Source organism: Pteropus medius, unplaced genomic scaffold (genome assembly GCF_902729225.1).
Source record: "Pteropus medius unplaced genomic scaffold, Ma_sr-lr_union100, whole genome shotgun sequence".
NCBI lineage: Eukaryota > Metazoa > Chordata > Mammalia > Chiroptera > Pteropodidae > Pteropus > Pteropus medius.
In genome coordinates, this window is record NW_024347793.1 from 578169 (window position 1) to 602147 (window position 23979).

A 23979-nucleotide genomic window follows, 5' to 3' on the forward strand; every position below is an offset into this window, starting at 1 on the left:
TAAGATAAACTCAAAACTTCACTCGGTCTCGACCTAAATCGCAGTTTCAGGTTGTGGCCAGCGCCCTACGTAAAACGTTTCGTCATGACGTAAGAGCCTGGCCCTCCCTCCTCCTCACGACCTATCCCACGCACTCAGCCAATCACAGTGTCGACACTCTCAGCTTGACACTTCGCATCTCCAATCGCAAAACACCTCCTCCCCGCCAATGACAGGCCGCAGAGAGGAAGCCCTCCCCTCCGCGGGAATATCAGTAGGGGAGCCATGGGGAGGAATAGAGGCCACGGATCTCGCGAGGATGCTTCCGGCGCTCCCCGATTCCCGAGGCGGGACGTCACGTGATGCGACTTCGTCCAATCGGCACTCGGGCTGCGGGGGTCGCCGCGGTTCCCGCCAAATACGAGCGCGGCGGCCGCGGCAGGAGCGGTGCGGGCGGGAGGGCGAGCAGCAGCTGCCGCCGGAGCGGAGCCCGCGCCTCCGCCGCCCGAGGGGAGCTCTAGCCGCCGCCGGGGCGATGCTGGAGGAGCCGGAGTGTGGCGCGCCGGGCGCCAGGGGAGCGGCCGCAGGTCGGTTCGCGCCCGCGCGGAGGGGAAGGGGGGGCGCGGCGAGCGGCCTGTGCCGGCCGAGGCGCCGCTTGGGGGCAGACGGCCCTTCGGATTCCGGGCCGCTTCTCCGTGCTGGGCGTTCGGTCCTTGGCGTCGTACAGTCTCAGGAAGGGCTTTGCGACCCGAATGGCGCCCTCCTTGACGTTATTGTTGCAGCCGCGACCATTTTTTTCCTGTGCTTTTGCGTTAAGTTCGTTCTTTCAAGGCCCTCTGTGGTGACGGGTCGATGTGGCCAGGAGGGGAAGCAGGCTCAGGGAGACGGGGGCCGGTTCTGCATGTTGTGTTTGTGTCCTTTAAGCAAGTTGGACCCTGCAGCGACCCTCTGGCCGGGTAGGGAAACTGAGGCCCAGGGTCACCTGGGTTCGCGGGCCAGAACAGCGGCGTCTGCGGGTCAGAGCAAGGCCAGGTAAGAGGCCTGAACGTTGAGGATTGCCAGGGAGCTGGGATTTCTGAATCATGATCCTGCCGGTATTTAAGGTGAAGCCCAGTACCTCTCCTCCCTTTCTTGGGAGAGGGACTTCCAGCACCTAGCAGGCCCCTTTACCGTAGTGAAGCAGGGAAGGTTAGAGTGCCGTCTCCCCAGGTTGACTCCGGTTGTTTTACCCCCAGCACTCCGCAGGATGCTTTGCACATAGTAGATGCCGGATAGCTGTGTGTTGGTTGGGGGAACTAAGGGTTGGCAGAGACATCAACTGGACTTATTCAAGGTTTCTTAACGTCAGCACTATTGATATTTGGGGCCCTCTTGGGCACTTTAGGGTGTCTAGCGGCATCTCTAGCCTCCACCCGTTAGATGCCAGTAAGAACCTCTCCTGCCCAGTTGTGACAACCAGAAATGTATCTAGGCATAGCAGAACCACTGCTCAAATTGTTTCCAGATTTGGAGATTTCACAAAAACGTAAAATTCATATAAAGTCTGGGTGACTGGTTGTCACGGACAGTCATTTGACCCTGTAAGGATGTTTAATTTTAATTAAAAAGTAAAAAAAGCATGACCTGCTATGACCATACTATTATAAAAAGGAAGGATATTTTAACACAAAATAAAATTAGGGATGTCATATCAGAGTAAAAAGCAGTGTTGTTTATACATGAACAGTCCGGATCCCTGGAATAGGGCATCCCTTTTTAGGGCGACTTGAGTTCGCTTCTGGGCCCAGGTCACCTCTGTGTCACTTGCATCAAAGATGGTAACTCAGGACCACACCAACAAATCCTTGTGGTTGTCTTAAAAATAAATTTAAGTGGCTAAAAATTATCCTTCATTTGAGAGGGCGTGGGAATCCATGTTTTTGGTAACTAAAAGCTTGAGAATGATATTGTCTTGAAATGGATAGAACTAGGAGTCTTCTGGGTACCTTCCTTATATTCTAAGCTTGGAAGTGGGGAGGGCAGTTTCATCTATGGGTAGCTGAGTTCTTTAGAAAGCCCCAGTCTGCTTTTTAAAAACACTTGTATGTATCTTTTATAAAACATATGTAGATTGCCCAAAATAAACTGGAATTTTCCAAGCCACATCTCTTATTCTAATTATTTAAAGATATTTATCCAAAGATTTGGATCTTTTCATGGTCATTTCTGCATCAGCTTTAAATTATTAGATGCTTTTCTTGAGATATTTTTGGTTCAGGAAAACATTCTCCCTTATTATTTTTTGACAGCACTCCAGCTCTTGCCTGGAGCAGGCTCAAAATGCTGGATTGGAGGATGTTTTATGGCGGGGTCGTATTAATGGTGACATGAGCGATACAGTGTTTTCTCTCATCTCTGCCCTTACTGTCGCTGTTACTGTATTCACTGATTTCCCTCAATGTGCCAGACCCCAAGCTAGGTGCTCCAGGTAGGGTGTGGAACAAGTCTCCAGTGTCACAGAGCTGGTGTTCGGCGGGGGAGGGGGGACCATAATAAACAACGTAAGTTTCAGAGTTATAAGTGCCACAGGAAAATAAACTGTCCAGGCTAGGATTTCTTAACCTATTAACATTTGGGGCCAGATAATTCTTAGTCGTGGGGGGCCATCTTGTGCATTGTAGGCCATTTAGTGGTCTCCCTCTCTTCTACCCACTAGATTCGAGTAACACCCTCCCCGAGTCATGACAACCAAAAGCATCCCAAGGCATTGCCATAGGCCCCAGGGTGAGGGTGGCAAAGTTACCCCCAGTGGCCATCCACTTCGTACATGATAGATAGGCGCTACATATGAATCAGCTCCTTCATTATTTCCAGCATGTGATAACTTACCCTTTGACACTTTTCTTCACAGCCATGGATTGCAAAGACAGACCAGTCAAGAAGTTAATACAAGGTAACTTTCCGGGAACGGTTTAAACATTTGTTTCTGATTTATATCCTTCATTGTCTCCTCAATTATATTTTTATTTCCCCTGAGCAGAGGCTGTCTTTTGGGGTCCTCAGCAGCAGCGGCAAAGGGCTGGAGGGGAGAAAACAGTTGTACCTACATTTGGAAGCAGGGGAACCCTTTTTATTGTACTGCTGTTCTCGTAGGTTCCCAGGAGCAAATTCGGGGTCACAGCCTCTACAGCAGGCTTTCCCTACTTCAGCACTATTGACATTTTGTCATTTTTGGGGGTGGAGGGGCTGTCCTGTATACAGCAGAGAGTTTAGCAGCATCCCTGTCCTCCCCCAAGGCGCGACAACCAATTATATCTCGAGACGTTGCTGGATGTTCCTGGGCGGGCTCAGCTGCCCCCGTTGAACCACTGTTGTTCAGGAAGATAAATGTCCCCAAATCCTTTTGTGTGAAAGGGAGAGTGCGTTTACACTGAGGTCAAAGTGATGGCTGGATTGTGTTAAAAACCACAGTTTCTGTTTTTGCCTTGGTTCCCTTGATTTACTTCCTGTGTGGTTTGAGCAAGTCTGGTGTTGCGGGGAACCGGGATAGGAGCGGCAGCCCCCTGAGGTTAAAGGGTTGGGGGCAAATCGCAGGACCCAAGGGCATGATTGTGTATAAACGGATGAGTATGAACCCCCCCAAGCCCAGCAAGGACGATGAGTTTTGAGCATGTGGAATATTAAAGCACTGATCAATTGTTACTTCACACTTTCACTGTAAAGATGGAGTCCTTTCTTCATTTCAGCTCGTCTGCCCTTCAAGCCCGTGACGCTTACCCCAAAGGAGAAAACCGAGGACGGGTCGGACGACACAAGAAGCTCCCCGAGCGCTCCCGCTCAAAGTCCAGGCCTCGACGTAGACGCCTCTTTGGACAGCTTGGAGAGCAACTTCCACATGGGGTCCGACGTAGACTTTAGGCCGAAGCTTGTCAATGGGAAGGGTCCCTTAGATAACCTTTTAAGAAACAGAGTCAAAAGCAATATTGGCCAGTCCATGGTCGTCATTGACTTGACGGAGGAGTCGAGTGAACCACCAGACGACACCGGGGCCCACAGTAAACTAAATTCTGCAGCCTCTCCCTCTGCGAAGTCTGTAAGTGGGGTCAGAGAAGAAGCCGAAGGGGAGAGGGGGCTGCCGAAGGCCAGTCCGAAGGACAAGCCAGCATTTCCCGAAAAGACCCTTTCAGACCTGCGCAACGCAGAGGAAGAGGACCCCAGCTCAGGGGGCGCAGGGAGGAGCGGAGACGTGCAGAAAGGCTCACCCCACAGCTGCCCCGCGCTGACAGACGGTCCAAGAACGTGCTCTGAGAAGGACCGGGACGGCTGGAGCGAAGCGGGGGGCATCCTGTTCAGAGGGAAGGTGCCTGTGGTGGTCCTGCAGGATATCCTGGCTGCAGAACCTCCCGTGGCCCGGTCTCCGGCTGCCGCTCCGGACCGGGGCGTGCCCTCCGAGAGCGAGATGCCGGAGTCTGGCCCCGAAGAAGACTCCGTCCTCAGCCATTCATCCCTGAGCTCTTCCTCTCCCACCAGCTCCCCTGAGGCCCGGTCTGCTTCCGATAAACAGCACAGCGGCCCCAGTCCCTTCCCCCCCTGCACGCCTGTCCGCAGAGTGAGTACCTTCCCAGACCCCAGCGCCTCAGTGCTGGCGGCACTTGAGTCTCACCCCTTTGCAAAACCTTGGGGACACGGGTTCCCCCAGGTGGTTAGTGGCGAGCGAGGGGGGCCACAGACCAGGTCCTGTGACTACAGATGCAGAATTCTCAATCTTTTCGACGTCAAACCATTGGGGGTATTCAGGGCCACATGCGTCACTCCCATCCTGGTAACCGTTGTCGTTCATGCCTGGCTAGGGGTGCTGGTCCGCTTCGCTGTGGTGGGGCATGGCGGGGGTCAGCAGGCAGCTGTCACCCCTCGTGTCAGCCTTTGGCTTAAGCTCCCTTCATTCCTTCTTCCTGTTGCAACACAGACTTGTTGGGGTGTCGGTGGTAAAGTCGGTCAGCATTGGTGGAGAGACCCCAGACGGCAGGAAGACTAAAGTGGGGGGCTCTGTAGAGTCAGCTCTCGTCAGCGTGGCCACCCATCTTAAAAACCTCACCCAGAACAACAGACGAAAGAAGGACAAAGCTGGCAGCCTCGTAGGGACCCCGGAAGGACGGCTTCTGAGACGTTTGTTTCTGTTCATGGTTTCTGATCAGCGCAATGGCAGATGTCAGTCAAGAACCCCAGAGTGTGTCTAATGGTGTTCTTCGGGGGTTTCTTTTGTTTTGTGGAACTTCTGTTTATTCATCTTAGCTTTGTTTTTGTATCCATGAGATTTGTTCCTGCTATGAGTCATCCAGTCTCTACCTGCTAAATTTCACCTTTCACCGTAAACCGCCAACCTTGATCTCTTTCTGAAATTTGATCTCTAAGGAACCAATTATTTTCTAGATGACTCCATTTTCTGTTTCCACCTCCTGAGGAGCACAGGAGAAAGGAGAAAATGGCTTCCTTTTTATGTTCAGAACATAGCAATCACAAATGGAGCGATCTTTTTTTCTTCTCAGTTGCTGTATGTGGCAGACGGACAGAGGCTAATAAATTTTCAAACTTCCATCTGAGCCGTCGCTCAGACTATCAGAATCAGGGTTTGAGTCTCCTCTCGGCCATCTTGTTTGGTCCATCCAGCTGGTTGAAATCCTTCCAGACTGCTGCTAATCTTTTGCAGAAATACTTTGTCACATGATGGTGTTACAGCCAATTAGCCTAGAAAACAGGGCATGTACACATGTTTCCATTCTTCATTTCTTTAAGTTTGTTTTTACGCCCATAGCCGAGCCTGAGAGTTGGGAGGTCGCATAATTGGGCATTTTCATGAAGCGGCGTTAGTTCTTTCCCTTGGCCCACATGGCGTAAAACATCCCCAGTGTAGGAAATCCTGCGTCCGAGGCTACCCCAAACTCAGGCTTGGGGTTTTGAGATGCTCTAGAAGGCAGAGCCGTCACACAGCCTTGCAAATATTTCACACTGCAAGTGGTGAAGAAGGTTCAGGCCACCCCAGAGCCAGTGGCAGAAAATTGCCCCTTCCACCCACAGGTGGGCCTGTCCGTCACATAAAGAGAGTAGAAGTTGAGCCCCCTGATGTTGGGTGACCCCAGAGGTCTGAGAGTGAAGGGAAGCCTCTGGGCGCAGTGATGGCAGGACTTCCTGAGCGCAGGGCTGGAGACGACCACCCCCCACCACGCGGCTTTCTCGCGCATCTCCTTACCGTTGGGGAGTGCTAGGTTTCCTGCCTCGTTTATTTGTGTGTTTTATGGTTGGTACCTGACTTGGCGTCTGAGATTTTCCTGGCCCCTGTGGCTGAGGGGAACACTTCCCTTACTCCGTTATCCCTCCCCACCCCCTCTCCAGACTGTAGGCCGAGGCTTGCTGGGAGCCCCCAGATTGTTCCCTGTTGTGACGGGTGTGGTGTTCCTTGGGCTCTGGTTAGTCCTGGAGTTATCATTGCAAAGTCTCCACGCTTTGGAATGCCTAGACGCTCACTCATCCTATTTTGTATATTGTTGTTTTTTCTTCTGGGGAACTTGTTAAACACAGTGCCTGCTGCCCCTTCCCAGACATCTGGTGACCCTCACTTTGGAAAACAATAGTTTAGGAACACCTCTTTTAGATAATCCTGAGGTCTTTTGAGTAGCCGTAGAGTTTCTATTTAGCATGAGAGCTTTTTACCCCAAGTTTGCACTGAGACATGCAATTCGGCCTACTTGATTGATGAGTCGAGATTATCATTCCACAATTGATGATGTCGATCCTGTTGTGTCACTGGAATCTCTGCCTCGCCTCTGTACAAATGAGCCCAGATCACTGGAACTTTCTGCCGTATAATTTTAATTTTACGGGCATTAAAGTCTCCATGTTTTAAAAAAATCATTGAAACACGACAGTCTCCTTTGGCCTCCTTTCTCTCCCCCAGGTAGGTTGCCATTATCACCTATTTCTCTGTGTTGTGGGTAAATGGGAGATTCCTTAGGAACACACAGTATCAGTTTGTTTCCTTATGTGATGTACACTGTAAATCTTTGTTTCATTGGAGGGTGTCCGGGATATTTTTTGATATTGGCATAGGAAGAAGCATCTCCTTCACCGCTGTGGTACACACCTGTGGTGCGGCTATGCTGCACTGTACAGTCATTCTCATTGCTGCATATTTCTGTTGTCTCTCGTTCTCGGCCTTGACAGAACGGTAATGTTTCCCAGGGCTGTTGTCAGGTAGGGTCGCATTCACTGAAGACATGAATACACGCTAAGTTTTGCTCACTTGCGCTCTAATATGGCTGGACCGATTCGGGTTGTGTCTTTTCCCCTCTGCCTCTGCCCCTACCGTTAGGTCTTTAGCTGCTGCTGGGGCCCATCCACACCACCCTCTCTCACCTCGCTCGCTGCTGCTTGTCTGCTCTGAGCTTAGAAAATAGATCTCCTTGTGTATAAAATCAGAGTCAACGGGCTCTGAGACGATTCTTCTAAATAAAATGCAGGAATTTTAATGCACAGACAATTAAATCTGCCTTGACAATTGCTGTGCGCGTTTCAGCCTCCTTCTGGGATCCCGGGTCTTGTTTTTGGCGGCTGTGTTCCAGATAGGTAAAATGTATGGCACATGATTTCGAGAGAATACCGTGAATACTCGGGCCAAATGTCAAGAAGATAAAATTATGTCAGACTGATAAGGTGCACCCAAATGTCTAGCAAAGCAGTAGAGATGCTGGTTTTAAATTAGATCGTGATTGCTGTGGTCGTGGAACGTTGTTAAGATGGCTCCTGATAGTCACGGCAGCTATTATTCCTGGACTCACAGCAAAGGGGAAGCAGAGCATGAGGCATTAGAGTCTGCAGTTGAAATTTCGCAAGTATGGGCAAGACTAAGTACGTATGTTGCCCCCCCAAATATTCTTATAATGGAGTCTGGCAATCACATCACTACTATGATCTTTGAACACAAAGGACAACGACATAGAGAGACAGCAGCTTACAGGTTCTGCTACCCCTGTTGCGGGGCTGGAGTCCACAGACGTGGTGAGCAAAGTGGATTCTGGAGAGGCAGGTGCATTTCCTTAAGCTCTCGGTAACGTGGCTTTGGTAACTGGCATGTCCATTGGCACGTGCCCGCTCGGGCACAGTCTCAGTGGCGTTCGAGCTCCTGCCAACACGTGGCTTTCACACGAAAGCTCGGCCCTTTTCTAAAGGAGCCTGAGTCCAGGAGGAGCTTGACATGCCGAGTGAGAAGGACGCCTTCTCGGGTTTCTTAATCTGTGAGTTCCATTCTGTAAGAGGTCTTAGGGCTGAGGCTTCCCCAGATAACCTATGGCTTTCTAGCTCCGCTTCGGTCTCATTGTCCTGGCTGCCTGTCCATGCCAGATGCGCCTGTGGAGCCCCGTCTTGCAGCCAAGCGCTCCCCGCCACCCTTCCTCCCCTCGGCTGGGTCGTTGGGACTCCTGGCCCCGGACCAAGCTCGGGCCAGCACCTGGCCTCGTTCACGCTCGCATGTCCACCGGTGGGCAGGTGCGCGTGCGCCCAGTGGTGCATTGGGGTGATAGGGAATCCCGTGCTTTTGGGCACAGGGTTCTAGACCGGATGGCCACCTCTGGCCGGTTGACCTTTTCTTCCCCCGCAAGCGTTCTGAAGAGCGGATCTGCTCCAGGCGGAGAGACAGATTGGTGGCCCATGGGGATGCAGCCCTTAGTTTTATTCGATTCACAGTGTTAGTTTTTAGACATTACCTACAAAGTTCACCAAAAAGTTGACAGTTCTCTTGGGGCATTGGAAGGGGCGGCAGTGCTGGGCCGCGGCCCTGGGAGACCTCCCATGCCTCTGGCCGGGGGCGCCCCCCTTAGTGGGCTACAAACCTTACCACTCCGTGTCGCCTGCGTGGCTTTTTGTTTTTGAACTTGCCTCGTTTTTCTTGCATGTGGCCCCCGTCATTCATTTGTCATCTGCCTCCCTGGTCTCCCCTCACGCCTGGACGCACACGTGTGCACCCTCGTTGACGCTTACGACCCCACTAAGACATTTGATTTTGTGTGGTGGAAACTGGTCCCCTGGAAATGTTTTCATTTTTCTCGTTTTGCGAAGAAGTTCTTAGTCGTGTGGGTCACTCGTTCCCTCCTTCCCTGTCCCCAAGGACTGTGCAATGCATTAAACGTGTCAACACGACTGAAAATGCGCGTTTAAAGATAAACGTCTTTCATTTCAGGTAACTAAGAAACTGGTCAAAGATTCTGCCGAGAAGAACAAGATGAGACTGCAAAGAGTAAGACATTTTCCCTGAAATAGAAAATTAACTCGCTGTGCTTTTTGCGTTAAATAGTGAGCAAAGCCCTTTGCACCTCTCCCGGCCCAGGTTTTACCTCTCCCCAGCTTATCCTGACCTCGCCGTGACTTGCTTCCTTTGACATAGCTGGGCTTCTGGCTTGCAGAGTGCATCACGTTTAGCTTTGCTGAAGCGTAAGGCTTTGCATGTAGCCTTTGCTAAGCTATTGTTATTGTTACTATTACTATTGCTACTATCTTAATAGTTAGGCATCCTGTTTTAGCTTTAAGTTGCCTTCCCAAGAACCGAGTCCCTCTCCTTGCATCCCAGGTCCTACGATAGATTTACGTTCCCACGTTCCCACATGCTGTAGCATTTGAGTGGCCCCTACACTCAAAGGGTGATTATTGTGTAGTGGACCCCTGCCGAGTCATGGGTTCTGTTATTTGGGGGTTACATTTCACACACAGCAGTGCAGGCACCTTCTTCTTTATTGTCACGAGGAAGAGAAGGCCAGTAGGCTTCTCCCTTCCCATGCCAGCTCACGGAAGGGACGCTGATGGCAGTCGGCGGCGTGTTCCCTGGGTGCTTCCTGTGCCATTCGTCTTATGGCTGTGTTCAATTTTTGTGGGTCCGATTTTGATGGCTGCTTTTGAGTTTATCTCATTCTTCATCGGGCTTTCAGAGATGGCCATATGTGAGGTGGGAGTGGAGATGGGACTTAAGTCTAGCAGAAGAGACGATTTATCTGATCGTCCCTATCATTCCCAGAGCCTTCTTTGTATCGAGCAGCAGGGAGGGACTCCTTGCCACCACCCTGTGCTTAGGCTGCTGTCTTGTTACTCGATCTGGACCAGGCACCTTCCTTAAGTGTCCTATGTGTCAGATGAAGATGCCGAGGATACTTGGCGAGAATGGACATTCAGACATCTCTAACAACCCCCATGGCTTTCTTTAAATGACCAAAGGGTCATCAGAGCAGAAGGCAGATTGTCCTCTAGAGACAAGGAGTAAGCTCAGGCCCAGCCGAGAGCGAGCTGCCGGGCTCCCCCGCCAGGGAAGACCGCCTTTGGCGGCGGAGGCCCCTGAAGGTCCCTCCATGCTGTCAGAGGCTCACTGCCCTTCTGCTCTTCGGGTCAGCTTGTTTCACATCGAGTCACGATTGTAACCCAGCGGCCCGGGTGGCATGTCAGCTCTTCGGAATGAGGGACTGATGTGACAAAGCCAGGCGTTCCGCTTCAAAGAATACTGAGGAAACTGGCCGTTTTCTCCTTAGTAGTACAGATTATTCTTCTTTCTTAACGTCTGCCATTCCTTTCGGATCTTGAGAAATGGTTTCAAAGATAAAAAAATAAATTTGTTTGCTTTAATTTGTTCTGTCTTCTCATCCGTTCTGCACTCTTTTTTAGACTTCCCCGTCAGGTTCCCCGTCCTTGCCTCATCCAGTCTTCCATTTCAAAAGAAATAAAATTAACCCTGTCATCTGGTAAGGCTTGCAGGGGAAGGGAAGGAAAACGCTCTTGTTTGAAAGGCAGGGAGGCGAAACCTGTAGGCGTTTCCGCGTCTTCATTTTACCGCAGCTTCCCGATTACGTGAACGCAGCTCACACCGACAGCGGCACCCCGCACAGGTGGCCCAGGGTTCCTTAATTAAGTAAAAAACAAGCCCCGCCCCACGTTTTAAGCAGTATTTTAAATGAATCTCATTTCGAATGGCCCACAAGGTCCTGTGACATTCCTCATCACTTTTCTCACAGCAGAAGGAAATGTGACACATTGAAAATGCACTGTAAGGACGTTGAGCGCCCCGCTTCTCCCGGGGGCCGGTTCCTTCCGTCTTTCCCCTTGTGTGTGAACTCAACCGTCCCCACGATGCTCACGACCTTTCCCGAGAGGCCTGCGGGGGACAGCTGTCGCATTGTCTCTCGGCTGCAGGATAAGGAGCGTTTGGGCAAGCAGCTGAAGTTACGGGCCGAAAAAGAAGAAAAGGAGAAGCTGAAGGAGGAGGCCAAGCGGGCCAAGGAGGAAGCCAGAAAGAGGAGGGAGGAAGAGAAGGAGCTGAAGGAGAAGGAGAGGCGGGAGAAGAGGGAGAAGGACGAGAAGGAGAAGGCGGAGAAGCAGCGGCGCAAGGAGGAGCGGCGCAAGGAGCGGCAGGAGGCCCTGGAGTGAGTGTCCCCGGCAGACGCCGCGCCCGGGGGGAGCCCCCTTCCCGCCTGCCTCCCAGGGGGCCTCTCCAGACCCCCAGCCGACGGCCGGGACCACGGGCTTCATCTGCGTACAGCGCGCAGGTTGGCGGAAATCGAATTTCATGTCCCGCAGGGCCAAGCTGGAGGAGAAGAGGAAGAAGGAAGAGGAGAAACGGTTGCGAGAAGAAGAAAAGGTAGCGTGCTCCAGGACCCTCAGCAGAGGGGGCTTGTGCCGTGTCGCTTGTGGGAAGCCCGCCAGCCCCACAGGGACCGGCACGTGTGCGGATCCGGTCCCGGAGCTCATGGTCATGCTGGCCTGTCATAGCCCTCAGGCCGGCAAGAGCAGCTCTGGCACCCTGAGATTGCCTGGCACCCAGCTGCGGGTTGATAGGGTTTGAGAGTTAACATCAAAATAACGCTTTCTACTTTAAAATGCTTGGGGTTCAGTTCTAGGGGCCTTTGCATGTTTGACAACACGCCGTTTCTCTTCATTTCCTCGTCATGTCTTAAATTGCAGCGCATTAAAGCAGAGAAGGCCGAAATCACGAGGTTCTTCCAGAAACCAAAGACTCCGCAGGCCCCCAAGGTGAGCAAGCAGGGGTTTCCTTTGGCTTTCTTTGTCTCTGTCAGGCTCCTCCTTTTGAAAACCAAAACGGTGTCTTCTGCCCAGCCAGCCCGCCTTCTGTCAGAGGGGCCTCCGCTTGTACAGGGAGCTGCTGTTCCTGGTGGAGCCTGGAGGTTCTCGCTAAGTCCTTGAAAAGGCAGAAAGGGCCAAGTGCTTAAGGGCTGCTTCACGAACAGTCATGTGAAGAGCTTTGTGGGAAGGTGTAAGAAACCTAGTCCTTGCTCTCAGGACTTTATGCTCAGGACGGAAGGCAAGGGTCAGCGTAGGACAACAGCCCAGAATTCCGCTTCCCCAGTCTGGCACCCAGTTTCCCTCAGAGCTGGCATCAGTTTGTGGAGACCCCAGATCCCCAACCCTTGTCCCTCCATGCTCCCCCGGTGCAAGGGTGTTCTGGAGGTCTCTGTGTTTAGATCTCTTCGTGTATTTGTGCTCTTGCATACGTGTGCGTCCGATCACTCTGAACCCGTTACCGTGTATTTACCTGCACATGCCTTGGATTCTTGCCACGTCGGCACGTTGGGTCTACTGCATTCTTTTTCAATGCTGCATAATGTTTCATGATGTGGACGGAATATATCCATCCATCTGTGACGTTCCCCCGTCACCGGTGCCCCGAGTGTCACTGACACACCTCTCCGTAGGAGTGCCTTCCTTTAGGACGGCCACCTGAAGGTGGGCTCGCTGCTAGACCCAAGGCACACACTTGAGCGAGTTCATATCAGTTATTGTCCAAGTGCCCTCCCAACAGGAAATACTGGGCACATTCCCTGGAACACAGGAAATACGCTCTTCACCAGCCGTTGGCGCTGGGCTGGACATGATGAGTTTTAACTTAGCCAACTGGATAGGTAAAAAAAAAAAAAAAAAAAAAAAGGATATCCTTGTTTCACTTTACATTTTTTCTTGACGCTTAGTGCAATTGAATATCTTTTGTGTTTGTTTGCCATTTATTTCTTTATAGGCTTGGCTTTTTGTTCCGATCTCTGGGACTTATCTGTGTAGCCAGGATTTTCATCCTTGGTGATATACACATAGATTCTTTCAGCACGTCGACTTGCCTTTTGACTCGTTCATTTATGGTGTGTCTTTCGTTGTAATTTTTTGTTTTAATGTCGACATTTTTATTATTTTATCGCAATGGGCTTTTGGTTGAAAGCCCTGGGTGTCCTATGGTTATAGATAGATACATTCTAGTTTTTTTGAAGTTTTTTTGTTTGTTTTTTAGCTTAGGTTTTGCTTTTTCTGTCTAGTCCCGTACCCTAGCTGGGATTCTCTGTGCCCATGGCGTGGGGCGTGGCCCTTTTCCCAGGTGGGTGCCCGATGTCCCCAGCACCCGTTCGTTCATGAGAACCATCCGCTGGTTCTTGGCTGTGTTGGCATCACCGAGGAGCTTTAAAAAACACGGGCCTGGACCCCATCCCAGTATGGGCATCGGGATTGCTGACAGTCCGCGGGCGACCCCGTCATGGGGCCACAGTGAGGGCTGCCAGCCTCAGCTGTTCTTTCCTCGCTGAGGTGAAAGGCTGGCTTTCTTCCTGAGCTTGATGGACGTAGACTCTCCTGCCGCCTCCCCGTGTCGTTCTCATGGGCTGCCAGGTTGCGATCTACTGCCACAGGCATTAAAGATGCTGCAGGAGCCTGAGCAGGGAGGTCAAACCGGCCAGAATTCACAGTGGGTGGCTCTTGGGACACATGCCAGTGTTTCAGGTTCACAGCTGTCAGTGTCGAAAGTCACCTTGTGTCATAACTGTGGCTCTCTGCAAGCAGGTCACTCTCTGGGCCTCGGTTTTCTCACCTGGGAGCTCAGGTCTTATTGTCATCTTTCTCTTTTCTTCCTTTCTGGGCAAAGTCAGGTTTGTTGAGGTATAATTTACAGTAAACCCCGCTCTCTCCAGGAGTACTGGTTGAATGACTTTTGACAGTGTAGGAGGTCACGCGGCCACCGCCATAGTCAAGATCCAGAGTTTCCGTCACCCGAGACAGCTCCCTTAGAGCTAGTCCCCTACTTCCCCACCAGCTTCTGGCCACCACCGCTGTCCCTGAGGTTTTGCCTTTTTGAGAAACCCGCGTTGGTGGCACCACACACATCCCCTTTGACCCGGCGTGCTGGGGCGTCCCCTGGCCTCCCGTGCGCAGGGCCCACCGCCCGGCGCGCCGTCACTTCTCTCCTGCGTTTCAGACCCTGGCCGGCTCCTGCGGGAAGTTCGCCCCTTTTGAAATTAAAGAGAACATGGTCCTCGCCCCTCGCTGTCGGACTGCCTTTGACCAAGAGCTCCTGCATCAGTTAGACCAGCTCCTGCTGCAGCAGAAGGGCGACGTCTCCTTCCTGAAAGATCTGAAGGGCCGGCGGCCCCTCCGGTCCGGACCCACTGTGGTTTCTAACCGCGGTGCGGACATTTTTAACAGGTCAGCGTCTTCCGTGGGTGAAGCGCAGTTGGCCGAGCTCTGGGTTCCGGCCGCTGCTGGCCCGCTCGGGCCTCGGCCAGGCGCCTGCCTCCCAGGTCATGGGCCCTGGCTTCGGCACTTCGGCCAGCTTCTCTTCTGATTCCGTGAGCCTCTGAAATCTCCCGGCTGCGCCACTGGAGCTCAGGCTGCCTGTCTGGCCTCCTGGTCTCTCCACGCGGGGCGCTGGCCTGTTCCTGCGACCTCGCTTTTCCCCACACCCCCGCTTCCCGGCGTGGCACAGGCCGGCCGCACGGTGGCAGTCTGTGTCCCGCTGCTGCTGCTCTGGTGGCCCGCCACGTGAAGCGTTGGTGGCCTGCTTCCCTGGGAGGGCCGGGGGTGAGGGAACACGTCACCGGGAGGTGCGTTGCTGAGCGCGGTCCTTGTCCCCAGTGACGTGGTGATTGTGGAGAGCAGCAAGGTAGACGGCGTTCCCGAAAGGAAGAAGTTCGGCAGGATGAAGCTCCTGCAGTTCTCAGAGAATCACCGACCGGCATACTGGGGAACGTGGAACAAGAAGACGACGGTCATCCACCCGAAGGACCCCTGGGCCCAGGACAGGGTGAGCGCGCAGGCGCAAGGGCGCGTCTCCGCGTTTCCTTCCTGGCCTGCCTGCACTGGTCTCTTGGGTTCTCCTAGTGCTCCAGCCCTTAGGGCTGGTGGTGACGCAGTGTGCGACTGTTTTCTCAGAAGCTCCTGGACTATGAGGTGGACAGTGACGACGAATGGGAAGAGGAGGAGCCTGGAGAGTCTCTCTCCCACAGCGAAGGGGTGAGCGCAGACCGGGAACAGTATGGGTTCTGCCACGGGCCCACAGCGCCCTGGGCCAGGCTCCTGGGCCAGGCTCACCACACAGCTTCTGTGTCACCTGCAGAGCTGTCTGAAGATGTCGGCCAGGGGTTCGCATCTGCTTTTCCGGCTTATTTGGCGACACTGACCCATGTGGCAGCTGTGGGTTATAACCAAACAGTGTCGCCCCTTCTGGATGGGCACATCTGCGTCTGGGGGCTCCCAGGGCCCCTCCATGCCCTCCTGCCTTGCTGGCCAGCTTCACTCATTTGTGTTCGGCCTGCCCCTGCCCCCACTGCACGTAATGGATTGATTAGTGGGGTTTTAGCCAAGCCTCATGCTGTCCACAGGGACAACAGAATAGTAAGTGGCTTTTTTTTCCCCTTAGAAGTTCACAGATTTAAATTTTTAACGGAGCATATATCCTGTTTCCACATATGTTTCCACATACTTTATTTTTTCCTTTTTTGAGGATGATGATGATGAAGTAGGAGACGATGAAGACGAGGATGATGGTTTTTTCGTGCCCCATGGGTACTTGTCTGAGGATGAGGGAGTCACCGAGGTGAGTGGGTACACAAGAAGGCAGTCGGCCCGGAGGAGCGCTCAGCCAGGCCGGAGCTTGGTGGCTGCTGACCTGGGGACGGTGCTTCTGCGGCCCTGCCCGCCCACAGCCGATCCCACGCATATTTCAGCGCTCGTAGCCAGGAAGGCAGTCCCCAGCATGTGGCTGTTTACGGTCCCTGGGTCGGATCGCCACACCTTTTTTTTTTAACATTTGTTTAGCCAAAGTGTAATTAACATACAACAAAACATACGGATTTTAATTCTTTAGTTTGATGAGTTTGAACTATTGGCAACAGTTGTGGAACCACCACCTGAAATAAAACGGCAGCGGTCCCCAGCCTTTCTGGCACCAGGGGCCGGTGCTCTCACGAGAATCTAAGGCCTGACGATCTCAGGCGGGGCTGAGGCGGTGATGCTGGCGCTGGGGCTGCGAATGCAGATGGAGCTTCGCTCCCTCGCCTGCCGCTCACCTCCTGCCGTGCAGCCCGGTTCGTAACAGGCCACGAACCAGGGGTTGGGGACCCCATAAGTACAGAACTTGCCATCTTTCCAGAAGGTTCCCCTGATCCCCTTTGAGTTTACCCCACCGGCACCACCACCAACAGATGGTGGGTGGAACTTCTGAGTAAGCCATTCTGAGGCTCCCGCGGCCTGTCGGTTGCAGTGTTTGGCCCGGGGGGAAACAGTGACAGTTTGACGCACTAGCGGGTGATACTCTCTCTGAGTCAGACCTGAAGCATGTGTGTTCCTTATGTGTTTCTGACCAAGGAGGCAGGTTGGTGTCTCGTTGCATACTCATGCCTGTGCTGGGTGATTTCAGGTTGCTATGACAGCCCCAAGATCACATGTTAACCTAAAAATCGAGAGTGGCATTAAGAGGCCTCTTCTCGTGCACCCGTGACTCGCCAGTCATGCCAGACAGGACAGATGCCTCTAAAACACCGACAGTGCTCACCACCGTTCCGTCTGAAACTGCACGTCGCCAGCGATGTTAGGAGAGGAGCGAGTAGGGAGGTGGGGACTGAGGTTTCCACCGTGGCCCTGGCTGCGTGTCACCACCCCCAAGGGTTCTCTCCTCTTGTCCCTGAGGAGCGGGCCGACAGTGCCTGGGTGGAGGGCAGCGGGGACCCTGAGTAAGCATCTATCTGCTCCCTCACCTGCAAGGAGTGTGCCGACCCCGAGAACCACAAGGTTCGCCAGAAGCTCAAGGCCAAGGAGTGGGACGAGTTTCTAGCCAAGGGGAAGAGGTTCCGTGTGCTGCAGCCCATGAAGATTGGCTGCGTCTGGGCGGCGGACAGGGACGGCGGCGCCGACCTGAAGGTGCTGCAGCAGTTCACGGCGTGCCTCCTGGAGACGGTGCCCTCCGAGGAGGAGCAGACGCCCAAGGCCTCCAGGAGAGAGAAGAGGGACCAGCACAGTGAGTGCTGGCCTGAGGAAGGGGCGGAAGGGGCGGGCTCCCAGCTGGTCCGAGGCCCCGGCAGTCCAGGGCCACAGGCAGGAGACTTGTTAGGCGAGTGGATTAATAGTTCAGAAGTTCGACCAGTCACAAAAACCAGCGCTCGCGGGGCACCCCGTTCCTTCTCTGATGCCCACAACAGCAGGACGAGGTCGCCCGTGTACTTAGCCCGCTTCACCGGCAGGGACACAGGTCCAGAGTGTCTGGCCCAGGGTCGGTCACATCCCTAGCTCGTGCCTCCTCTTCAAAGCTGGGCAGGACCCCTGACTCAGAAAGAGAGCACAGTGGCCACCACTAAGGAAAAACGCGCGTAGAGTTCACCATGGCATGTGCGAATCCACCCTGTGAGGTTCGGGCTTGACAGTTCCTTCTGGAGCAAGTTCTTGTGTCTTAAATCTACCCTTGAAAGGCCACTCGAAGCAGACTGTCCCTCGATCTTGGTGACGGGTTGAGGAAGCATGTGCGGTGTTTCCCCTGTGTCTTGACACCCACCCGTGTCCCCTCCTCTTCCCGCCAGTCTTGGCCCAGCTGCTCCCACTGCTGCACGGGAATGTGAATGGGAGCAAAGTGATCATCCGGGAGTTCCAGGAGTGCTGCCGCCAAGGGCTGCTCAGCAAGGACACTGGCAGTCCGGAGAGCAGCGCCGCCAGCCCCCCCAGCCCTGGCTCTTCCCGCCCGCAGACGCCCACCACCGGCGAGGATACTGCCATCCCCTCCAAGGCCAGGCTCAAGCGAATTATTTCTGAGAACTCAGTGTATGAGAAGAGGCCTGACTTCCGGATGTGCTGGTACGTCCACCCCCACGTGCTGAAGAGCTTTGACCAGGAGCACCTGCCCGTGCCATGCCAGTGGAGTTATGTCACCATGGTGCCCTCGGCCACCAGGGAGGACAGTGGCAGCGTCCCTGCCGCAGGGTCCAGCCAGGGGACGCCCACCTCGCTGAAGAGGAAGTCGGCGGGCAGCATGTGCATCACTCAGTTCATGAAGAAGCGCAGGCACGATGGGCAGGTGAGAGGCGGGGCCCGGGGTGAGGGCAGGGCCCAGGGTGAGGGGCGGGGCATCCAGGGTAAATAGTTTTAGATTCACAGCAAAATTGAATTAACAAATTTGTCCAGATTGAGAGGAAGGTACAGGGATTTTCCATCTCACTCACCTCCTGGCCTGCACACACACAGCCTCCCCACTCTCAACATCCTTCATCAGAGTGGTACCCGAGTCACCGCTGATGAACCTGCGCTGACACATCATTATCTCCCGAAGTCCACAGTTGCTGCTAGGGTTCGCTCTTGGCCTTGCACGTTCTGTGGGTTTGAGCCAATGTGTAATGACACGTGTCCACCATTGCAGCACCACGCAGAGTAGTGTCACTGCCATAAAAGTCTTCTGTGCTCCGCCTGGTCATCCGTCCCTCCCCCAGCCCCTGGCACCCAGTGACCCTTTGCCACCTGTGCAGTTTCGGCTTTTCCAGAGTGTCGCACTGCGGCAACCCCACGGCGTGCGGGCTTCAGACCGGCCTCTCACGCTCGATCGTGTGCATTTGAGTTTCCTCTGTCTTCGTGGCTTCGTAGCCGCTCGGTTTCGGGCCCTCACGTGAGACTGGCCTCTAGCCGTTAGGTTTTGGCGGAGTGGTAAGAGCTGGCTGTCCTGCTCTCGGGCGGTGCCCCCTTCAGGAGGCGGTGCTGGGGGCGGTGCGCCTGTGCCAGGTGGGACAGAGAAGTGGTAGTAGGTGTTCACCCCGCACTCCCTGCTCCCGCCCACTCCCCCTCTGCGGGAGTTACTGTGCGGCTTAGAGCGCAGAGGCAAGAGAAGATGCTCCTGGAACATGTCTGGCCTTCGTAAACCTTTCACTCTCAGAGCCACAGGGACCGGCAGAGCGGTTCAGTGTCAGCTGTTCCTGTCACTTCCCAGAGCCGCTGTCCGTGCAGGCCTGGGTGCGCGGCTATGCCTGCCTGTGGATGCAGCTCAGTGCCATGGGGTGCCCCTGGGTCAGGAGACAGGGCAACCCACGAACACTTCCTTCCCTGGGCCTCGTCCAAAATGATGGCTTCATTAGATTCGTTAGGTGTTTGAGCCACAGAAGCTTTCGTGATCGATCTCATTGTTAGCCCGTCTCACAAGGAACCTGCATGTGGCTATCTTGGTTGAAACCGGCTGGGGACCCCGATTTGAAAATGGCTGGTGCTAGAGGACCCTCAGGCAGTTTTTGTGGGCCTCTGCCCTGTCAGCCCTCCCTCAGGGCACCCCTGTGCCCGCTATCTGTCTTGTCGGGTTGGTGTGGAGTCCCGCACAGTCTCCTGTGGGGTCATAGCTGCGTTCCCGCGTCCATTCCCCTCGTCCCCATTTGTGTTCGTAACCGGTGTTTCTCTGTGTGGGGCCGCGGTTCTGCCCGTCACACCAGGTCTCCTCACACACCAGGCACGGTGCTAGCACCTTGTGTGAATCCCTGCGCTTTATTGGTATGAGACGTCTCGTTTTCTAATTGAGCCTCCAGGAAAGAAAATGCAACAGGTCAGGCCGAGTGCACCCTCCTGGGTGACAGAAAGTGTGTGCCTGGGAGTCGGTGAAGCGGGTTTCATCCGAGATACACACGGTCACGTGGCCTCCGTTCCCTGATGCAGAAGCAGCGCCCAGGGAGGGGGTCAGAACTGGCAGATCTGGGTGTGCCGGCGCTGCGAGCCTGATGTCAGCGGGTCGGAAGGGCGACAGTCTGCATTTCAGAGCCCCTGCTCAGGGGGTCCTGTGGGAAGGGGCCGGGACCGCAGCGTGGGCCAGTGCAGTGGGCGCCACCTCCTCGGGGTGTCCTGGGAGCGGCCCGTGGGCAGTCAGCTTCACACTGCTCTTCGGATCGCTCCCTGCTAAACAAACAGCACGGGGTCCTGAGGATCGTCCAGCCGAAGGTGACAGAGGCCCTGTGTTGTGGCGTAAACACACAGGCCTTTGTCTCCAGCAAGAAGGCCTGAGCTCGTGTGACGTCCTAGTCCAGCGGCTGAGTCCTCTCCCACTCCCTCCTTCCTTAGCCGGTGGCCTGGCCAGCAGGGTGAGTGAGGGTGGCTGAGCCCTCCCTGGGGAGACGGCCTGTTCAGCTGGAAGGGGATACCCCAGCTGACTTCCACCTGTATCTTTCTGGCCAAAACGCTTTGGCACAGCCACCGTGAGCTTCAGGAGAGGCTGAGAATTGAGACCTGACCACCCTCTGCCCCCCAACGAAATTCCAGTTCTGTCTTGGGAGGGAGGGAATGCACGGGCAGGCCTGGAGCAGGCCTGCTACTGCACGCCACCCACACACAGTGGTGACTCGGCTACAACTAGGAGCGTGTGGAATGCTTCCCCCTACATCTTGGCAAAGTCGCTGGTATTTCTGCACCCCCGGGGGAAGTTGTAGCTCAACTATAAACGAATAAGTGCTTTAGAGTGAGTCAGGCTTTGTTAGTTTTGAGAATTTTAAAATCATTTAGAGTTCAAAATCGTAAAATCTTCTGGGTGTTACCTAGTGAGACGAACAGGTCGAGGTGGAGCTCCTACTCCCCCACCAAGTATCTGTGGCCCCAGGGTGACTCAGTTTTATTTTAAAATGGGGACAGACTGAGTCTTATTTTTAAATGGGGACAGGTTCTGTTACCCCTTTCCAGTCAAATATATTCTGTGATCAAAACGAAACTAAAAGAACAGCGTGTCGCACAGCCGTGATTCTGCGGTGCCAGATGTCATCTGCTCTGCTGCGTGCCTCACACATCCTCCCTTCTCCGTCTCTGCATCCACCGCCTGCAGCAGTGACGGCGTGATGACAAGCGTTCCTGTCACGACAGGCTGCCGGCCGCCCAGCACGGCGGGACTCGGGGTGTCCGAAATTCCCGCTGTGGAATGTTTTATAGCCTGTCCTGTGCCTGGAAGGTTATGGATGGTGGTTCCTCTGCACTGCGTTTCCTGTTGCGGAGGCAGTGACCGGGGGAGGACGTAAAGAGATCTGTCTGTTCTGTTGGCATCATAGACCCAAACAAACATCTCCCAAATTCTCGTAAGCCAGAGCTGGGCTCTCTGCTCTTCTCGGCCAGTCGATTCTTTGAGAACAGATGGTTGGAAATTGCCCTCAGCACCCCACAGTGGCGACTGCTGCTTTTGGTCTGGGGACTGTTCCTGTCTCAGTGATGCTCCACCCGCCGAGGAGTCTGGGCCTAAAGCGTATACACCAGGAACTGATGGGCCCGTGAACTTGAGCCCAGTCTGCCGACCAGCGCAGGCACCCAGTGTGCAAACTGGACAGTCTTACTGCTCTGTCGTCCCTTTTCCAGGCGAACAGAGATTTTTGTATCAGAGGAATTTCAAAGTGTTTTAAGAAGTAGCCTCCCCGTTGAAATAAGCCCATCCCCGCCTCCTGTGCTGGTTCCCTTTGTTCACTTACAGAGTGTGAGCACCGTGCGCATGGCTGATGTTTAATCAGTTGTCTTTCTGTCCCCTTCCACATTGTCTTTCTGTCCCCTCTGCCTAATGCCAGTGACAACGGCCCAAGAACCTTGTTAGAAATTCTACTCATAGTGGAGGCCTTCTGTCCCTGCTCTGTCCCTCCTGACCTCTGTCCACAGTTGCCCAGATAGTATCCTCACTGGCAAAACTGGTCTAAGCACAAATCGAGGGCTGGCAAGCCTCAGGCAGAGGAGACAGAGAAAGCACTGACTGACTTTTATTTCAGATAATAAACTCAGAAAGTACGTGCTTTATCCATATCTCTTTCAAAGCAAACCAGAAGCCCACAATTGTTTCTAATTCAAAAAGGTTCACCAGTTATTTTTGGAATAAGGTAAACATGATGGTGGTCATTTTCAGAGATCTGAATTTAGTTCTTTGGCGAGAACTCCCCAAGGTTTCCTTTGCTCGTTGGCCAATCAGACAGATGCCTCCGGTTTGTTGCTAAAACTGGTAGAGGACGTCGAGAGTGGACGCACACTGGCCGGCCCCCTTGCTGACAGCCTGCGCCCCCTTGTCTGTCAGGTAGGAGCTGGGGACCTGGATGGCTTCCAGGCAGACACGGAGGAAGAGGAGGAAGAGGATGGTGACTGTGTGATGATGGACATCTCGGGTGTTGCGGGTGAGAATGGCCCCAGACCCTCATGCAGACCGGCCGCAGCAGGGGGAGGGGCGTGCGCCCTCTCGTGCATAGTGGGGGTTGGGCTAAAAGGCTCCGAAAGGCACTGGGCGGGGTGGGCGGTTGGTTCCGGTCCAGGCCCTCGAGGATCTGACTTGGTCTGAAAGCTACATTTACGAAACCAAAGGACCAAAGGTTGGTTGCTGCCAAGGTGGAGGGTGGACGGGTGGAATCAGGGAGGCGGGCAGGGGCCCGGCGCCGGTGAGGGCGCAGCCTCAGCCGACCTTCTCCAGGGACGAGGTGGGCAGCCCAAGGTCCGGCGGTTCTCAGCGGAGCCACCTGGCCTCCGTGCCCGTTTCCTCACCTTTCTCACGGGGCCTTCTCCCTTCCTGGGGGGTTAGCGAGGCAGGCTGAGATTTGGCTCTTCCGGTGAGTGAGCTGAGGGGACAGGGTCTGGCTGAGGGCCACGAGGAAGTACATCTGTCTAGAAAAGGGACGGGTGTGGGTGCTACAGCCGTGCCCCTCTAACCACAGTCACATGGGGGTCCCACCCCGAGAAGGCTCCCAGAGCAGTTTCAGGCCCCAGTGACGTGGGTGCAGCTGGCTAAAGCGCCCCCTCTCACCTTGCAGAGGTCCAGGACCCGTGCGAAACCACTGCCGGAGCTGGGGGGCCGGTGGGAATGGACACCAGTGAGAGCCCCGCGCCCTCCAGCTCGCTCAGCCCCTCCTGAGCGCCCCGACTGGCTGGTGTACGTAGAATGGTTAGGGTTTTCTCAGATCCCTCAGATACTTGAACGTCCTTTGATTCCTGTGTAAAGAGCACTTTGTCCTGCTTTGCATTCCCCCCAGAGGGTCGGAAAGTATATAGGATGCTTGATTCATTCATTTTGATATTTGTAAAAATTTCCCCCCAAAAGCTGCATATTAATCTGCCCTGTAATAAAGCATTACCGCGGCGTGCTGGCCTGCACGGGGCAGGGCGTGCCCTGCAGACCCCGAGCGGGCGCTGTGAAGAAATGCTGTGAATGAATTGGAGCCCCGTGCTGTGGCGTGGGGCCAGGACCTGATATGGATGTGTATAAACTTATCGCCTGCTCCTCACCTGGTGTGTCTCATCTTTTTAACACCGTTTCTGTGGGCTGGCGGGTGTGTGCCTTCACCTGCAGCCCAAGCCTGGCACCCGTCTCTGCTGTGAAACCTCAGCCTCTGCCTCCCTGCTGACCTAGTTCAGGGCGAAGCTTCGTAGCAGGTGCACATGGCGGGTCAGTCCCTCCTGCCCCTTGGGGGGTGAGCGGGGCGTATTCTCTCATGGTCCTGAATCCTGGCTTCCCCATGGACTTCTGGGTCCAGCCACACCTCAGGGAGTGTTGAAATTAGGAGTGTGGAGGCAGCTGCGACACCTGAGCCCTAGTCCCCAAAAGCCTGGAGCGGTCCCACGCTGGCGCAGTGATAGCCCCAGAGGCTCTGAGCACATGTCGAAGGCCTCAGGGAGCTGACATTTTGGCAGGAGGTCACGGATTCCGTCCGACTTGGGACTCCTGTCCTGCTGACTCCTCGTGTTTTCGTTCCTGCTGCCCCCACAGGGGAAGAG

The 23979-nt window shown here is 54.3% G+C and overlaps 1 protein-coding gene across 1 annotated transcript; it reads left to right on the forward strand.

The window, feature by feature from the left end:
• The first annotated feature begins 267 nt into the window (after positions 1–267).
• On the forward strand, positions 268–23489 carry CHAF1A (chromatin assembly factor 1 subunit A). The gene is made up of 15 exons (XM_039878388.1): positions 268–566; positions 2870–2911; positions 3705–4567; positions 9188–9244; positions 11179–11408; positions 11563–11623; positions 11947–12015; positions 14234–14460; positions 14890–15058; positions 15187–15267; positions 15758–15850; positions 17017–17269; positions 17826–18316; positions 22295–22391; positions 23019–23489. Exons 1-15 carry the CDS (start codon positions 299–301, stop codon positions 23117–23119), a joined length of 3102 nt encoding a protein of 1033 aa, XP_039734322.1. The 5' UTR covers positions 268–298; the 3' UTR covers positions 23120–23489.
• The last annotated feature ends 490 nt before the right edge of the window (positions 23490–23979 follow it).